The 18348-nt window shown below is 46.2% G+C and overlaps 4 protein-coding genes across 4 annotated transcripts; 2 read left to right on the forward strand and 2 right to left on the reverse strand.

The window, feature by feature from the left end:
- Positions 1-783: 783 nt before the first annotated feature.
- LAJ45_08391 (uncharacterized protein) lies at positions 784-4690 on the reverse strand (the record flags this gene model as incomplete). The annotated part of the gene is made up of 6 exons (XM_046117942.1): positions 784-991; positions 1085-1095; positions 1151-4099; positions 4160-4286; positions 4342-4567; positions 4666-4690. 6 exons carry the CDS (start codon positions 4688-4690, stop codon positions 784-786), a joined length of 3546 nt encoding a protein of 1181 aa, XP_045968868.1.
- A 3938-nt stretch (positions 4691-8628) lies between these two features.
- On the reverse strand, positions 8629-12133 carry LAJ45_08392 (uncharacterized protein; the record flags this gene model as incomplete). The annotated part of the gene is made up of 3 exons (XM_046117943.1): positions 8629-8933; positions 8984-9739; positions 9799-12133. The coding sequence occupies 3 exons, from the start codon at positions 12131-12133 to the stop codon at positions 8629-8631; spliced, it is 3396 nt and encodes a 1131-aa protein (XP_045968869.1).
- A 2531-nt stretch (positions 12134-14664) lies between these two features.
- On the forward strand, positions 14665-15010 carry LAJ45_08393 (uncharacterized protein; the record flags this gene model as incomplete). The annotated part of the gene is made up of 2 exons (XM_046117944.1): positions 14665-14730; positions 14870-15010. The coding sequence occupies 2 exons, from the start codon at positions 14665-14667 to the stop codon at positions 15008-15010; spliced, it is 207 nt and encodes a 68-aa protein (XP_045968870.1).
- A 184-nt stretch (positions 15011-15194) lies between these two features.
- Positions 15195-15467, forward strand: LAJ45_08394 (uncharacterized protein; the record flags this gene model as incomplete). The annotated part of the gene is made up of 2 exons (XM_046117945.1): positions 15195-15323; positions 15393-15467. 2 exons carry the CDS (start codon positions 15195-15197, stop codon positions 15465-15467), a joined length of 204 nt encoding a protein of 67 aa, XP_045968871.1.
- Positions 15468-18348: the final 2881 nt, after the last annotated feature.

Below are 18348 nucleotides of genomic sequence, written 5' to 3' on the forward strand. Positions count from 1 at the left end.
GCGCTGTAACCAATAGGAGACGTTCCTGGTGACGATGAGGAAGACTATATAGTTTAGATGTGTTTGCGCAACCAGCAAAACACACAGAATCTCGAGAGCTTTCCTACCTCCCCTAAAATTATGCATCTTTTATCTAGACACCTGAAAGACTCTACAGGCCACTTTCATGCCATATCCATAAAGAACGAGGCGAGGGGTGTCTTAAAAGTCCTTTTCTTGCTTTCCTCTCCCCTTTACCAGTATCTCAATTAGGCCAAGAATTTGAAGCATGAATCTCCCTTATCGAAATTATACTATACTTGGTCGTTGCAGTTTTGGTATAACTATGGGACCTTTTATGAGTTGTTGAAAACCTCGATTTTTGGTGTGTTTTGCTGGTTGGGCAAATACATATTTGACAAGCGAGTACAGCTAACTATATACATGTAATCTCTCATGACTGAAAAATTAACATCCTATCGCAAGAAACCAAAGGCAAAATTAGAGTCAAATGTATAGGGATAGGACACAGCTACATCTAAAATACAGGGTAATACGGAAGAAAAGATCAATACATGTCCATTGAACCACCGCAATCAAGCTATCTATGTCCCTACAGGAAGAGAAAAGAAAGAGTACGTTTTCCAACACCTAGTTTATGTATATCAGATTCTAAGTTTAAAAATGGCTGCAAGTAAAAAGAAATGTCTGCTTTTATAATCAGTGAGGGAGTATGCATTCTTAGTTTAATGGCGTTATTTATCCTCTTCTAAATTCTTCTCCCGTTTCCTAAGTGCTAGACTACTACTCCCCCCTTCGCCTTAATCTTTTAGTTCCCATTTGATATAGAGCCTCATTCCGTTTTTTCGTCGAAATAGCCTTCTTGCATATGAAAAAATGCACTCTAAAGCCCTGCGACCGATTGACCGACCGACCCGACTTGACAACAAACTTAAACCGCCGCAGTAAGCCGCAATTGGCTGGATGTGGTGGACCAGGATGAGCTATGTTCCTTCACAGATGTTATAAATACGTCCCCTTGATTGAAACAGAACCAGCCAGTTCCTTCAAAAACATAAGAAGATCCCGAGCACCGCACTCATACCTATGTCCCTTCTAGAGAGAATTGATAATCGGCACCATTGAATCAATCATATCCCGTCACCCCCACTTGACTCGCAAAGGCCGTAGAAACGCTGCGGACATCGTCATCCACATCCCCCCTCCTGCCTAGCCCAACCCCGACACCGCCACCAATGCTACTTCCCCCGTAAACACTACCCTCCGCGCCGGTTTTATATCCGCCGCTCAAATCCATTCCCATACCGAGACCGCCTCTTCCGCTTTCAACATATCTCTTCAAACGATCACTCTGGCTCAAACTTGTCTGCTTCGATCCAATACCATTATTTCCTCCAATAACTGAACCTGCAGAAGATCCCAGGGGCACGCCACCACCTGCGACAGAGCTTGCGCCAGCGATGGATACATCTGCTTCGCTTGGTGCAATGGTAGAAGGAGCTGTTGTTCCACGTGGAGGAAGGGAAGGCCAATTTTCCATGGCAAATCCTCTAAACATTGGCGGGAACGCGCTTGTCACGGCAACAGAATGGATTGAGCTGACATCGTCTGGAATATATCCGATAACACTTCCGGAGTCATTATATTCAGATAGTCTAGCGTGATTATTATTGCCATTGTATTCACCTTGCCTATTTAGCTTGGTAGAAGGGCTCGTAGCAGTGGTAACCGCTGGTCCAATTCCCCCGGGTAACCTGGATCCGGTAGGAACACCCCCGCCGGGGGCAGTCTGGTAAGCCATCTGATATCTCTGCGGTCCACGGTAAGTCTGTCTAGGCTTGGAGAACTGGATCAAAGAGACCTGAAGATTACTAAGAGGCCCTTCAACGAGACAATTCTTCTCTTTGTAGTGCAGCAATAAGTAATGCCACAAAGGATGTTTAGATAGCACTTTCGGGTTGCCAAGGATGACAACCCCAAACTTCGCTCTGGTCAAGGCCACATTGAGACGTCTGGGATCGTTCAAGAAACCGATCCCTTGATGATCATTGGATCGCACACAAGATAGGACTATATAATCCTTTTCTCTACCTTGGAAAGCATCGACAGAGGCGACTTCGATTTCCTTATAGAGTTCTTTGCGAAGAGAGCCATTTGTCTGCATGGAGGAGACAATATAGGAGCGTTGGCCTTCGTAAGGGGTGATGATACCAATCTGCGATGGTAGAACACCAGCCTTGAAAAATCTGGTAATAATCTTCTCGCATGCCGAAGCTTCTGTCCGATTTAAATAACTAGTCCCACTTGCAGATATTTCTTCGTTTCCCAAATTGCTCCAAAACATCATGGGAGTATCCGCTACTGGCCATGGAAAATCGACATTCCTCCTCAATCGCTCCTGTGTTGTAACTCCATTTTGCAGACTTCCTTCGTAAAACATGTTGCTGGGGAACTCCGATAGACAAGGATGCATACGATATTGCACGTTCAACCTGATTGGTGCACATCCAAGGATAACAAGGCGTTCAAAAAGGGACTGATGCAAACCTGCACGCGCAGCCTTCTTGTTCATAATAACTGGTCCGAGCTGTTGATGGTCGCCAACAAGGACAACCTGTTTGCATCCAAGAACCAAAGGAATCATACATTCTGGCTCGGCAGCCTGGGTACTCTCGTCGATCAAAACTGTTCTAAATTTGAACTTCGAAAGCCTGGGATCCCCAGCACCAACGCAAGTACAACAGATAACGTCTGCGTTAGTAAGAATCTCACGTTCGGCGGCCCGGGTGAGATGTTTAAATTTCTTTTCATCTTGAGACGACAATTCCCCCAATTCATTTTTCAGCTGTGCTAGCTTGGCCAGCTCGACGTTGCTGTCATTTAGACGGACCTGCTCGTGTAAGGAAAGGAACGAGACCTGAGACTCAACATCCTCGCGGGACTTTGCCGTGAGTCGAACAACTTTTAATCCGGTACGATGGATCTTCTCCGTCAATTGGTCAACTGCGACATTAGAAGGCGCGCAGACCAGTACTTGTCCACCATTTAATTTCGCAAGATGATAGACGATCGTAGCTGAGGTAACCGTTTTTCCGGTTCCCGGAGGCCCTTGAATAAGTGAGAGCGGCTTCGACAACACACTCTTCACTGCATGGACCTGGCTCACATTGAGTTCTGGCAGGCCAGGAACTGAAAACCGCCTTGGCATACTCGTTTTCAACGGTGCGGCTGCCACTGAGTGACCAAGTAGACGATGGTAAATGTATCCACTGACACTCATTTCATCCACAGCAAAGCTCTTCATTGCGAGCTGCATCCTATCAAAACTTGTCGCCTTCCAAACGTAATCCGCACAAAAGGCAAGTGTACAGTCCGTCGGCACGGATTTATCCCCTCCGTTCCGCCGAAGCTCGAGGGTGACTTCATCACTCTGGTTATTCGGAATCTTGATAACGTAACCAACTCCCTCCCAGTGTGCCCTCAATTCTCCGACATAACGTAGCCGCATTTCATCGCCAACCGCCAACTTAACGTCTCCAAGCTCCAGTTTTGGGAGGACAAAAGAGGCCAAATGTTTGTTGTTCAATCCAATATCCCAACGCACAATCAAATTATCCTGACTTTGGGATTCCTTGAGCTTACGATCGTAATCTGCCTCGATTTTTACAAGCGGCCCAAACACATTCTGATACTGGTATGCATCGTCATAGCGGAGCAAAACTGGAGCAGGCTCATCGTCGACCCCAGCACCCTTTTCAAGATCGGCCACCGTAGCATTTGCGTTGTCTTTCCATAGCTCTTCAAGCTTACCAATCATTTGGGGTGAGAGATGACGCGCCCTGAGCTGTTCGGCATCACCTGGAGTAGAAACTAACCATGGGAGGAAAGAGCGGTCTTCAATAAGTGGTTGCCAGCGTGAAGTATCCCAATTCATGTCTTTATTTGATGGCATAGCAGCACAAGGTTGACGGCAGAGAAGGACCACAACAGTATCGGATTTGGCGGGAATGAATCCGAGTAGAAAAACGTTCTTCGTTCCACAGTTGTAGCATTCTAGAGTTGTTTCTCCAAGTGGTGATTGGGGGTGAAGTGAAACTTCCTATATTATTGTCAACATTATTGCTAAAACAAAAGAATATTAAAATAAAATAAAACACACCTTGTGGCGGGCACGGACAAGGTGGTTGATGATATGCGACGAGGAGGTATTTCCTCTTGCACTGCAAAACCATTTACTACATGCTAAACATCTAACCACGCTTGACGCTGAGTGGATGCCGCAATATCTATACAAAGAATTAGCAAATTCCAAACCAGTTTCCCACAAGAATAATAACTCACGCGCAGGCATGCGATGGGAGCTCGGCTTCAATTTCTGGGTCCATGGTGCTTAACCCATCGGTCTCCTCGCCATAGTTCCGGTCACCCATAGCAGAGCGCCCAACTGGGACACTTGCTAAACTGAGTGTTTCATCGACAGTTTCGTCATCGTCGTCATGACGCCGAGCTTTGAGGTCAAAAACCGAAGATGTCTCAATGGTAGAAGCAGTATCGTCGAAATGGTTCCCTACCAAATAAATAATCAATATTTTGTGCACAAATTAAGCAGCAGGCTAGACCACAGAAATTTATAGAGAAAAGCGGGGGGTAGAGGAGGGTTCGTACCAAGATGGGTGAAAGAGCCGTCCATATTTGCGAACTTAAGATTTTTGTGTTCCTAAGTGGGGGAGGGGGATAGCTGAGCGTAGACGCTATTCGTGGGGGAGTTGGACTAGGTGCCCCACCCCAAGTATCAGTTCCGTGAAAAAAAATCTCGAAGCTGGTGCGAAGTAAGAGAGAAAATATATTCCCGAGGATTGCAGATCAAGCCAAATCTAGATAGATCAAAAATCGAGATCCAGAGAAATATGCCAAAGTGGCGAAGATGATTGAAGTGATTACAGGAGACAAGATCGAAGAAAGGTGTTGAGTCTTTCCCGCCTGCTGCCCTAACGTTACCCGGCTTTAGGTCACGTGTATATAGTGGGCGCCTTGATTAAGGCTTAAGCTTTGAAGCCCTGCAGCTAGCTTAGGAACACATGAAGCTGAGCTGAAAACAGTCTAGAAGCTACTTTCCCACAGAATGGTCAGCAACTTAACCCTAATACTTACAACAAACACCAACATCTTAAGCTTTCGAACCAGAGTGCCATTGTAGGCCCAACCAGCTACCCGCAATATTATATATATATATAATTGCAAAACATATCCCTTAATTTATTCAACTTATGATCGAGCGACGCCAGTTAATCCACACCTTTTAAGGCAGTCACTGCTGTTCTCAACTTCTCACGTTAACTTTAGGCCTCGCAGCTACCGGTATACCAATTAACCCCCCCCCCCCCCCCCTGCGTATTTTCGACCGATATTAATGTCATTTCATATCACGACTAATATATACCCATAGATCCATCACCTTAACACTTTTCTCCTATAATATGTCTCTCCAGTTCTTAATAGAGGATACATACAACTTCTTCCCTAAACTTGATCATTATGGTATTCCAAGATAGCTACATGTATCTTTCTAAAATTCTGGGAGAGGTTACACGTTATTCGGCTTCCAGCTAGCTCCAAACGACATACCACGCATAGCCGAACAGAAACAAACCCCTTATAATGTATACATACCTAAGTACACAAATACATATCTGTTAACGCGTACCCAGGATACCGGACCAGAGACTCAACAGATAATATCCTTCGAGGCGGTTTGCAATAATCAACATCAGTTCTACATATATATCTATACTCGGCCGTATTCTAGATAATAGGCATATGCGGTTACTTTATTCTGCAATACTGTATTCTCTATACGTGTGTTTGATTAGCCAGGAAAGAATTCACTAGAGTGCAGTTCCAGAGTGATATTATATGATGCAAATTAAAAGTGTATAAATATACTTCCACCACTAGTGGTAGGGAGAAATTAATAAAAATAGGATATCTTAATAGTTGGCTAGGCCAGGTATTATTGAAGCAAGCAAGTTCTCTAGGGAAGCCAAGGCGGAGATGGACGGAGAACGAAAGGAAGCTCAAATCTAATGCAAGCAAGGTGATTACAATTTACTTCGCCAGTAAAAAAAAGAAAAGAAAAGAAAAGAAAAGAAAATGAGAGCCCTGAAGAGAAAAAGAACAAATGTACCGGGTGTTCACCTTTAGTCTCAAGAACTCTGATTTATTGGGTGAAAAATTCAGGGATGTGGGTGACATCAACCAATCATTACGAACCAAACCGGCCTTAGCGCCAAAAATTTGTATGGGGGAAAAAAGTCTCAAGAACTTTCAGTTGCCCTCCATTAAAAAATCTAAATATTTTTTTAAAAATACAAAAAAATAACTGCATAACAGCGCTTGCTCCCAGCTCCCCCTACATAATTTTTCGAGCCCTGGGCCCCTGTGGGGGAGCGTTTTTTGATAGAGCTGGGTGCAAACAACAGTCAAATCGGGGTCATGGAGGTCGCGTTGCAAAAGATGGGGGGTAGCCGATTCAAGTACTTTTTCTGGCGCCAAGTCCGATTTTTGGCGCCAAGCCTGGCTCCGACCAATCGCACCCGCAAAAAGATGTTCTCGAGACTAACCCATAACCCCCGGTACATGTAGTACTATGATGTTATATACCACCGGGATTATATTCATTGGATACACGTAGCTCACCTGATTACGACTCCTACCTGGATCCAACTCTGAATACCCTGCTACCACGCAGAGCATGTGAACGGTGTAGTTTACCGGCCTTAGCATTCGCTATTTTCCAAGGTGATACCTAAGGGACGGGCAAGGCACACCAGATACCAGCTAACGTATATAACTCCTCACCAACTTAGAATGTAAACACTAATTAACCGCTTCATACTGCGTTGTAGGGTCTAGGCGCGCTTAACCGCATGTGAATATGTACATACATGTGGGCTTATTGATTTGCCAATTAATAGCCGATCAGGGGTCTTTATGCTCCCCCCCTCAGGTTGTTCGCGACAGGTACCACGCGATGTGTTCACTGAGTTTCATTATGCCGCCTGACGAAACAGGCCTTCGAATTAGTCAAGGGCAACGATATTACCTTTTATGTATTAATCTTCTAGAATGAACCAATACATATTCTCTTTCCTTAGACTTCAAACGAGAGGTGAAATGTCTGTGTTCATGGGTTATCACTCGAGTTTGATAGGCTAATTAACTGCGCCATGTACAGCGTGAGGTAAAATTATTGTAGAAGTATGGGAAGAGTCCTATTGGTTTGCCCAGCCATAGAAACCCTGTTTTTAGACCCCTGTTTCTACAATAATTTTCCCTCTCGCTGTAATGCAATTTAATAACATTGCAATTGGCCCGCAGCTTATATTCAGCTTAATTACTTGATAGAGAATAAACTGACAAGGACAGTCTTCCATGTTTACTTAATGTTCCCTGGAGCACCACTCCTCAGCCGGTCTCTGCCTAATTCACATAATCGAAACATTCGCGCCGCGGGGGCTAGAAGCGGGAAACATGTTTACATTTAATAAGGTTAAAATTGATGGATAAACTATATTTTCAATTATTCCGAGATTAATAATAATTACATATACTACTATACTACGCCTCTCATCCATCCATACATACATGTATATGTAATTCATACTTCTCACCACATATTTAAATACATGGTTGCCTACATGTAGGTATATACATTATGCATCCACGTATATGCACATTCTCCCAACTTTCAGCTGGTACAAACTCCTTTAACTCCAACTTCAAGAAAAAACACTGAATCCAAGCTGAAAAGTAAACCACCAAGAAGCCATGACTCCATCCCAGCCAGCTCACACGCCGCGCGTCCAGGATTGGCGCTGCAACCAGCTTGAAAGTGATAATTACCATGGCACACGTCAATATCACAGAGTTTCTTGCACATTGAGAAGAAAAGAGGAGGGGGAGAATCATCCAGGGAGTATTTCTTGTCCAAACAGGACCAAAAAACCGTCCTTGGGGCAAGTATTGATTGTCCGCTCCTTGTCCACGCAGTTAAACTGTGGGTGCCATGATCCTCAGAGCCGCCACTGCCATCAGCGCGCGACAGAAGAAACACCTGAAAGTAAGAACAGCTAAAAGAAAGAGAATACAAAAACATCCCGCCCAGAAACAAAATACAGGCAGCTCCCAGTAATAAAAGATATACCGTTTCGACATAAGCAAGTTTCATGGATTTAGAACCCATCCTAGAAAGAAAGAGAAAGTCAAAACAACAGCTTTTAAAGCTGATATGATACGCCAAAGACTTATGATAAAACCACAAAATAAAGTCGTAAATCATGATAACCCTCCCAGAACGAAGAAAATAAAGAAAAAGGAAAAGGGGGTAGAAATACTCCCTCAAAAAACTCCTGACCCTTTATAACGCAAAAAATAATTTTTGAGAAGAAAAAAACACCCAGCCCAGGTACCCATAACTAAACGAAAATAAAATAAATAATAGGGCCCGTCAAGGAGCCCCTCAATCCGCCTCTCACAGTTGACTAGAGTAAAAAAAAACGTAACCCACAACGCAAAAAGAAGAAAATTAAAAGCACGCCTACTCCTCTATCAACCAATACTTTAATACATCTATTTTGTCTTTCTTGTCGTGATCTGCACCGGACTGGTCCCGCCATTTCGGTCATCTTTGTTATGGTATTTTGGTAGTGGTTGTGATTGAGACTGCGATTGCGACTGGGAGTGTTTGTGCTTGACTGAGCGCCTTTCTGAAGAAAATCCTCTACTCAGAGCCGACTTGATTGTGTCCATCGTGGAGGCTCGAACAGGGACTTCTCTATCGATAATTGTGATAGGACTAACATCAACCTTTACAAAAATCGTTGAGAAAAGGAATTGTTCACCCTGGAGATCATAAAGCGGGAGGTGACGGTATCCTATTAAAGTTAGTAACTAGAATCTAAAGCTTCGAGATTCGACAACATACCTTGTTGAAGTGAGATGAGCTTAGCCGTGTATGTGGCAATTAAAGTGCGATCACTTGAATCTGAGTTTCCGGCGTTGTACACCGAGAACCGAACAAAGACCAAAGTCTCAAACTTTGTGATGACAGAAAACGACATCTTCTCCTTAAATGTCGGGTGAAATCCATCATCTTTCACGACCTTTGTGCGCCTCTTCTGGGGTGCACCGAGCCCACCCATGCCTTTCGTCTCACTTGCGTCAATTCCTCCTTCACCTGTTGATGAACCTTTTTCCTTATCATCAGCGGTAAAGACTTCGACGACAACAAATGGATCAATTCCTTCGTCTGCTTTGTGGTCCTTTGGCCTTGGCAATTGCTGTGCTGAAATAACTTCAATCGAGAATTTAACCAGTTTTTTATCCTTTTTCGTCTTAGCTGCAGCAGCATCGGCAGGCGGATCAAATGTGGATCTCGAGCCACGGAGTTCTTTTGGCTTCAAAACGTAACCAGTCCTGTCATCCCCGGCTGCAAACATAGCCTCGTTGATTTGAAGCCCGAGATCATAGGTCTGCCAGTTGAGAGCAACCATTTGCACGCCCCGACGCCAGAAGCCACTGGGGTCAAAGTTTGAAGAGTTGACACGGAAGCCTGAAGGGTAAAGACGCATCAAATAGCGGACATTGTGTTTTTCAAGTTGCCACTTTTTCTCCGAGTCCTTGCAAAACTTTTCAAATCTCTTCTCTTGGAACGAAAAAACGTGGTTAAAGGTTTTACTCTCTGCGAGCTCGTCAGTATCTCAACCCCAATAGATCACGGGTCTAGAGGTCAGAACTTACCAGGAAGTGAAAAGTTCACAAATTTCTGTCCCCTACAATAAACTCCCAGAGCCCCCAGCTCAGGCGCTATTTTAGCCGACGGCCTTCTCTGTTGTTTCTTAGATCCGTCCGGATTGTCTGAATCATCTGAAGCACTTGTTCCGCTGCTGCTTGCACTGGAAGCAACACCTTTCCCAGTAATCCACTGTTTAGTCGGGGAGCTAGAAAGACTTCCGGCGGAACGATTTGCAATGAAATCGTCTTTGAGTAATGGTGATTCTTGCCTAATACTTCCTTTGACCTTTACCAGAATCTTGTGTTTCAAGTCTTGTGGGCTCGGCAGGATAAATGAGTTCGTAATAAAAGGCTCTAAAATGAGTTTTTCGCCCAACACGTTTCGAAGAATGTTTGCCATGACAATCTGCTGTCCCAGGCTGCAATGGACTTCGAGCGAGAGTATCAAAGGATATGGCGAGGCCAAAAAGGCGTATTTCCCAATAGCTGCAACAACATCCATAAAGTAGACCTCGGAAGTACCTGTGTGGCCGTGTGTAACGATTGGGCGCCCATCATCTCCATCCCAGCAGTCTATCTCAACACAACGACACCCGTGCTGCAAGGTCCGGATATAACCTTCGATTGAGGATTCGCCTGCGACTTGACGGCCTAGGAGATAGGTGTTGTGGGAGCTCGAGATGAAATATTCGTTCAAAGGTCGATCAAGGACAAGGTTCTCAGATGGTGTCGATGTAAGGAGTGGGGGATTGTAAGAACTTGATAATAGAAAGTCAGAGAAAGCAGATATTGTCATTCGTGCATCCTCCGAATGATCCCTAATATGATCCGCCGCCGAACGAACTATTCCGGTGAAGTTTTCTGAGTGTGCACGTTGATGCTGTGCGGACTTCCGGCAGAATTTGCGAAATACCTTATCAACATAAGCTTTATCGGCAACAACATCAACCTTTTGGACGTCCCTCAAGAAAGCCTTGAATTCAGATTTGGTCATTCCTGACTCCATATCGAATACAACATTTTTCCAAATATCTTTTATCTCTTCCCGCTCTTTCAATAGCTGCACAAATTTCTGAAACTCGGGGAAGTTCAGATAGCCGGAGTTGTCTTTGTCTGCACGCTTAAAACGGTCTTTAAGAAACTGGCGGGAGCAATTTATATGAAGGCGTCGGCAAAGGCGTTCAACATCCTCGAACAAAAGTCTTTCGACCTTTGGAGATTGGGGTGGCGTAATAGTGTTTCGGGTAGCCATGTAGTTTCTCCAATGAGCGTCAACAAACTTCTCTCCTTGCATAGCCAAGCCCGCCATCAACTCAGTTCTATATCGAAGGATCCTCTCTAAGGTTGTGGTCCACAACTTGAAGATATCAACGGTTGGTGCAATAATGTGAAGTGTCTTTAATTTTCCATCCAATTCCGGCTCGGCATAGATGATAGTCGCCCAGCGGTCCTCCATCTCCAGGGGAATCTGAAACTCTTCGCGATAATTCCTTGCATCATGTCCCATCCGTATCTCCTTTATATCATCGACATAGAATCTCGATGACTGCTTTGTAGGATCCCATGAAACTCGTGCATTCTTCACATCGAGCGTGAATATTCTCGAGATTCTTTTTTTTCTAGTCACCCGCGTTAAAGAAATCCCATGCTGTAGCACCTCCGGAACCAAAACTCCTTCCATGATACTCTGTTGAACGGCCATAACAGATCCACTTCTCTCTCTGCCTACAGTAGAAGAATCGCCATCATTCCCGTCTAACGCCTCAAACATTAATGCATTCTCATCTTCGTCGTCAAAATTAATGTCGTCCTGAATTCCCATACGCCCCAGCTCTCCGGCGCCCCCTCCTATTCCCGTGAAGCTGTCGCTGCGATGTCTCATAATCAGGGGTCCGCTTCGTTCATCTTGGTCGTGCGCATGGTTAGATGTCCTTCTCCGAAGCTTTTTTGATACTCTTCGCATCAAGCTTGTTTTCTGCGGCTGCGGTGCTGACTGTAAACTTGGGGAAACCAAAGGAGCACTCATGGCACTAGCAGGAGGAAGAGATATCGGTGTAATTGAGAGACTCTTGTTCCGAGCTCTTACATCAGGGGAGGGTCCAGGTGAGGTCCTTGGGCTATGGTGCCACGTTTTTGAGGGCTTCGGTCCAGCGTTCCGAGTTGGCTCTTCTGATGTTGTAGCTGTAGCTGTAGCTGTAGCTGTAATGGTAGTTGCGGCATTCATGGTTGTATCCGTAGGTACTATACGAGCTGTAGTGGGGGAAATAGAATCGGTGGGAGCAGGTGTAGTGTCTTTTAATCTTTGAGTTATAAGGCCAGCTGGATGCGGAACCTCTATCATGGTGAGGTCTTTTGGGAGAAGTAGTGACTCGGAAGAGCTATGTAAAGGGGCTAGGTCGTTCTCAGACGGGGGTGAGGTAGTTTCTATGTTGGGGGAAGGAGCTGTGCCAACCATGATAGTAGCAAGTAGCGGCCTTGGAATTGATTACGAACAAGGGATACTGGTAGGTTTACGATTTATGGAATTGGCTGGAGGGGATTGTTATGATGTTATAGATAGAGGATATGAGAAGCATATGACGGATGGTGATTATCTCTAACGGTATTTGAATACTGTCCTGTTGACACGTTCGCAGAGCCTTGGGAGATCTTTTTTAAAGTTCCAAGCAGAGCAGAGCAAAGTCACCAAAACAAATGCTCCCCTGGGGCACGGCTAGATTCTCTTTGCTGTAAAACTTTTAATGGACGTCTGTTGCACTAAAGTAGGTATGTAGAATGTTCTATGACTGATGTTGCGTCAGTTGGATGGGTTCAGTTGCAGGGGGAGACTCTGAAAGAGATTGCACTGGCCCAGAACGGCGGATTGGGGAGGAGGGGGATCGTGGTCAAACGGTTTCCAGAGGAGGAGGGGCAGAACATCACCCACCTTTTGTAAGTACGCATGTACTCACAGCTCAAACGGTCCAACAGATCTCTACCTCTCTAACTATCAGGATCTCTCGCCCTTTCTCCCTCTCTCTATCGCTCAACTGTTGTTACTGGTCCCTTCTACAAACAAAGCGCAAGTTGTTGATCCGACCGATCACTGTTGGCGATGACGACGAACCTTCACTGGAGGGCGACATAGGTAGGTCGAGGACGAGGAACTTTATGAATGGGATGAGACGGGGCGGGGCAAAGTTACATAGAGTAGACGCAAAGGGGGCAGGTAGGTAGGGTGAGTGACTAGTGGGGGGGGGGGGTTCTGACTTCTGGGGGGGAAGATTACTGATTGATATGATTTTCCATTTTTCTTTTTCGGGGGGTGGATGTTACTTTTTTCTTTTTGTTAATTTTGGGGACAAACCGCCGCAACCCACCAGGTACTAGAACGCGGATCACCACAATGCCTGCCACTCCAACCACCGACGACAGCCTCACTTTCACATAACCAGACAGCAGCTCGAATGGATGATCGAGTGCATTAACATGGAGTAAAGATATCCTGTCCTTCCTTCCCCGTGAAAATTGTATACATTTGTGTACCTAGAGTACATGAATTCGAAGATAAGACCAGAAATCGCGTATGTATGACCTCTTTCGCTTCCCCTTTCGCTACCTGAATTCCAAAAACTAGACCTTCTCCACAGACGATACTGTCAGTAGTATGTAAGTCCGCCAGGCAACCGTTGACAAACCCCCAGATGGATGTATCGATAGATTACTTACATTGACTTCAACTATTTCTGGTTAGACGGTTTCCCAAAACGGGTGCATATGCTACTGAACGACAACGGCACCAGCCTTGGGGCATCTCGGAACCGTTCTTCCGGTACCTTCAGCTGTCACCTCTCTTCTTTGCTTGTTCTGCGATTTCCTTTTTTCTCTACCTTTTTTTTCAATTATCCATCGCTACTCCCACCACCCCTCCTCTCTCCCTCTTCCTTACCTCGTCCAGGGGACCCTGACGGCAAGGACTTCCTCCTGTAGCGACTCAAAATAGGGTCCCTATATCGGTCCGGTAAAAGAATCGAAGAGTAAACATGATAACCTTTCGTTGGCCCATTCTCTGCCTCCCCGTTGGATAGCCTTCAGATTAAGGCTGAGTCGGTTCAAACATGACTGATTTGTATCAGCACCATCATCATAAGCGCTATCTGGCCTCCTGACGTCACTAATTGATACTTCATCTCAGCCCAGAAGTCCAACCAACTGTTGGGATGAAAAGAGGAAATCCTCATGGGGAACAACGGATCATTCCCAGGCACTGGCAAGCAGCACCCTAGTTAGAATTGGTGTCTGCAATTATCCCCAAGCTCATCTCTGGCAAATCAGAGCTACCCCTACGATAGCTATCCTACTTTATCTCTCCTCCACCTGCCCCGTGCTCTGTGCCTACTACCTTTATCCTAGTGATGTGTGAAAGTGGAAAGCACCACTAACCAATATTCGACCCATATCACATGATCTTCTTTGTTCGCTCCGACACAGTCCTACCTTACCTACTCGGAGAAGAAGGAGGGCGAGGAGGTGGGGAGTCATGAGCGCTCTACCTATGTCTCGCCATTGCACTGTTCAATTGAGGAGGAGAATCCGGCGTGGCATAGATAGCAGGTGTGCACTTGCTCTAGAGCACGTAGGCGATTTTGAGAAAAGGTCATGTATGTAAATGTAGGCCACACACACACTCACACACACACACATCAGTTCGGACCTTTCAGAAGGTTAGGCAAACCCTCTCCACAACGCCAACCCAACCGAACAGAACGACGCTTGAGCCTTAAGAAGGTCAGAATTGTCTTTGCGGGGGTATCCATCGCATCAATTCGGCTAGCTGCAAGCGAGGGCCACCAAAATAAAGAACGCTTAGCTAAAATTTCTACCGAACTAGCGATGTGCGGGCGAGGGATCTCACTTGGGGTTAGATTGGGTTTGGCTAGGGTGGTAAATCTTTCAGAGGTTCGTCCCGAGAGCGTAGCCGGGAAAGGAGGGAGAAAGCAGAAAAGCAGGAAGCAGGAAGCAGGAAGCAACAGCGGGAAAGAGACGGAGACACACGACGGACAGGCAGACAGATCACTGACTGAGCTTCACCTAAAAGAAAAGCAATCCTTGGATGGCGGTGGTCGTTATCTTTCCACTCCTCATCGTCCACCACCACCACCTACAACCAGATCATTACCACTACCACCACTACCTGCACCACCACAACCACAACCGTCACTTCCCAAAGAACCCATGATGTCCAATCTGTGCCCGATCGAACCATCGTGAAGTCTCAAAGTTAGGTAAAGCAGAAAAACAATGTCTGTCGGGCCCCATACCCCATAGAGCTGGAGGCTATTACAGGGACCGCTATGCTTTACTCTACTCTACCACCCTCCCTCCCTGATCTCCACTGGTGGCTTGCTGGTGTCTGATCACCCATGCAACGTCCAATCCATCCAAATGCGAACGCGCGGCCCGGTTCTGGGGGGATGTTCGTCAAATTCCCAGGCTTCGAGAACGTTTCGACTTGGCTCTCCCGTGTAGATGTTGCGCCAGGCTGCTTGTGGGTGCGTGCCGACTTTACCTCAAACCCTGCCCGCTGCCGCCGCTGATGCTGCTGCAAAACGAAACATCAGCCTACCTACCTACCCCTAGATAACTACCTAGATCGAGGTGATGCTCTATCCTATTTTGGGAGGAAAAAAAGGTAAAATAGACGGGGGGTAGTAGCCCCCCCGGGGGGGGGGGAGGGTTAATGAGGTCGATCGTTGCTGCTCTGGTCTTAAAGCTTGGAGCTATGCCATATATATAAACGAGGGTTGCAAAACCCACGTGCGGGTTGAAGGGGGTTGGGATCGAAAAGAGTTCAGTTTTCAGAATGCTGACTGCAGCAAATACGGTCTGTGATCTATCTATGTATTCTTCCACGCATATTGGCCATATTGACCTGGGGAGTAGAGGTATGTAGGGTAAACTACATGTAGGTATGTAGGTAGAGAAGTATTGTAGATTGTTTATGATCTATCTAAAAGTATCTTTCTGGATGGGATGGGGCGGCCTCGGAGAACATGATATGAGAGAGGTTCGGTAGGGTGTAGGTAAGTCAAGGCAAAAGGAAAATGTACCCGTGTGGTTCAGTTTTCTAGGCACCATGGATCACTCATGTCACTACTCATCAGCCCTCTTTCCTCTCCATCTCACTTCTATCTCTATCTCGTTTTCTCCCTCCCTCGCCGGCCGGGGAGACCCTGAGTAAGAACTAAAACTAAAGCACATGGGAGAAGGGCTACCTATGTCAGTAAAGTATAGTAATGCATTCTTCCTACATACTGTATCCAACATGTTGTCCCCGGGGATTAATTGTAGGCATTAATATCATGTCATGGATGTTATTTGTGACTGTTCTGTTTGTCGTCTGATTTGGACAAAAGACAAATAATTAATACTACATGCCACCACCAATATTAATTACTGACTGCAACTTGTGCTACTACTCACTCGATCGTTCACTCCCCACTCACTCACTCACTCACTGATCTAGCAGCTAGTAATATCTACCCCATGATGCCTGTCTACCTGTTTGTCTGCCTGCCTACGCACGAATATCTCAGCTCTCGAATCACATCGCATCCACCGCGCACGCGGTCCTCTCTTCTCTCCCCTCGACTCTGATCTCTGCCCGTTCTCACCCGGTAGGTAGGCTGTTGCTCCATTACCAAAGATGCAAAACAGAGAAGGAAGAGAAAAAAAATGCGAAACATTAAATCATATCTGCCATTGTTCATAAAATATAACATGTTCGATTGATCTATGCCCTATATTGCTACTCTAGCTGCCTGTTAACCCACTTTTCACCGCACGCGGCCCGAGAATTCAACCGATACGTCATGGACTAGCTCTCGCTTCCTCTCTTTCCTTCTCCCCCGTTCCCTTTCCCTTGTTCCCTCGTTGACTCCCTTCCCTTCCCTTCCCTTCCATTGAACCGGCGCGCGGGCGATACGGGATCGCATTCGGAAATGAAGCGTGCAGCACAGCACCCACGTAATGCAGCCCTAACCTAACCCTGGTAGATTAGGTACGGACATGTAGATTAGGTTACGTTTAGTGCGGAGGGAGGGTTTGTTTCCCTTCCCATGTTTTTTTGGCTGTTCGGCATGTGCTAGATCAGTAGATGCACGCGAGCTGCAGCCGTACTTGGGGTAACTAGAGCACCCTCATGGCTGGCTAGGGGGATGGGGGGGTTAGAGTCTTGAGTGGGTGTGAGTGAGTGATCCCGGGGGAGGGAAATAGTCACGAATCATTGTTCGTCATAGTTGTAGGTTAGCAAAGGTAAAGGTAAAGGTAAAGGAAGCAGTGGAGGAAGATGGTTGGTAGCTGAGACAGACACTCACTCAGCTGGTCAACTTACACTACAGGGCAGATTCCACGAGCAATCGATCTTCTATCAAAACTCTGATGCGGGCCATGATGGGATTTGCTAAGTGGTAATTGCCAAAGACGTATCCACGCATATAACCTGCTCTTGCTCTACCTTACAAAACAAAGAAAAACTTTATTATTATTACTCGACATATACTCTACTGGTCCGCCCAATTGAATTGAGCTGTAACCGGAGCATCTGCTCTAGCTGGGACACGATGACGATGGCCGACGAAGAAGGTTTTGCTGTGCAGGGAGGGGAGAGAGGGGGGGAAGGAAAAATTGGCGGAAGAAAAGACCAAGACTGGAAACTGGCCGAGGAGGACACTCTCCTTTGCTGTATGTGGGCAGGAAGCAGCAGTAGGTAGGGAAAGGTTAAGTGCGAATGGGATATAGAGATATAGACGATAATCTGATCTGATGGGCCCTGGAGAGAGCCTCTCTTTGCCTGAGTACAAGACTCCACATACTTCCCTTATACCCCTACCTGGCATATTCAAAGTAGAGTACCCCAACCGCCCGCCGCCGCAACAAGTAGGTACTTACTGGCATTTCGTAAGTTTTTTTCTCCCAGGAGCAGAGAAAGAGAAAAAAATCATACGATGTCACACTTGGCTCAAACGCTCCGTGACGCGGTCTTCTCTTGGACGTTGCTGTTGTGTGTGGAGGCCATCTTGGTATTGTTATGTAGTGCTACTCTTACTCGTGGAGGTACTCTAGCAGAGATACCTAGGAGGTATCATGTAGTGCACTCTTGGGGTCTTGGGGTCTTGGAGTCTTGGGGGGAGAAGTAGCAACACGGATAAAATCTCGGAGAACCCCGCTCAGAGGGTTAGGGTTTCTATAAGGGTAGAAGAGAATTAATTACCCTTCGGGAAATAGAAAAATAGAGTGGCGGATTTGCAATGCAGGCAAGTGTGTCGTAAGATATCTTCCGTCCGGCGGGCCCGGGAGTGGGAGGTAAGGGGTGGAGGGGTAGGGAGGGGAGAGGGGAGAGGGGAGGGAAGAAAAATAATTAATCCGGTTTTGAGGAAGTCACAGACTGTCACTCGTGCAAGTGGTGGAACGGCACGTAATGTGGCCAATATGGTGGTCGAAGCTAGAGGAAAGTGGTATTCGCAACAGGTACCGTACCCCGGTAGCTGAAAAAGCTGGAAAAAAAAAACTCGGTCC

Source organism: Morchella importuna, assembly GCF_003444635.1.
Source record: "Morchella importuna strain M04M26 chromosome Unknown Morimp01GS029, whole genome shotgun sequence".
In the NCBI taxonomy this organism is placed as follows: Eukaryota; Fungi; Ascomycota; class Pezizomycetes; order Pezizales; family Morchellaceae; genus Morchella; species Morchella importuna.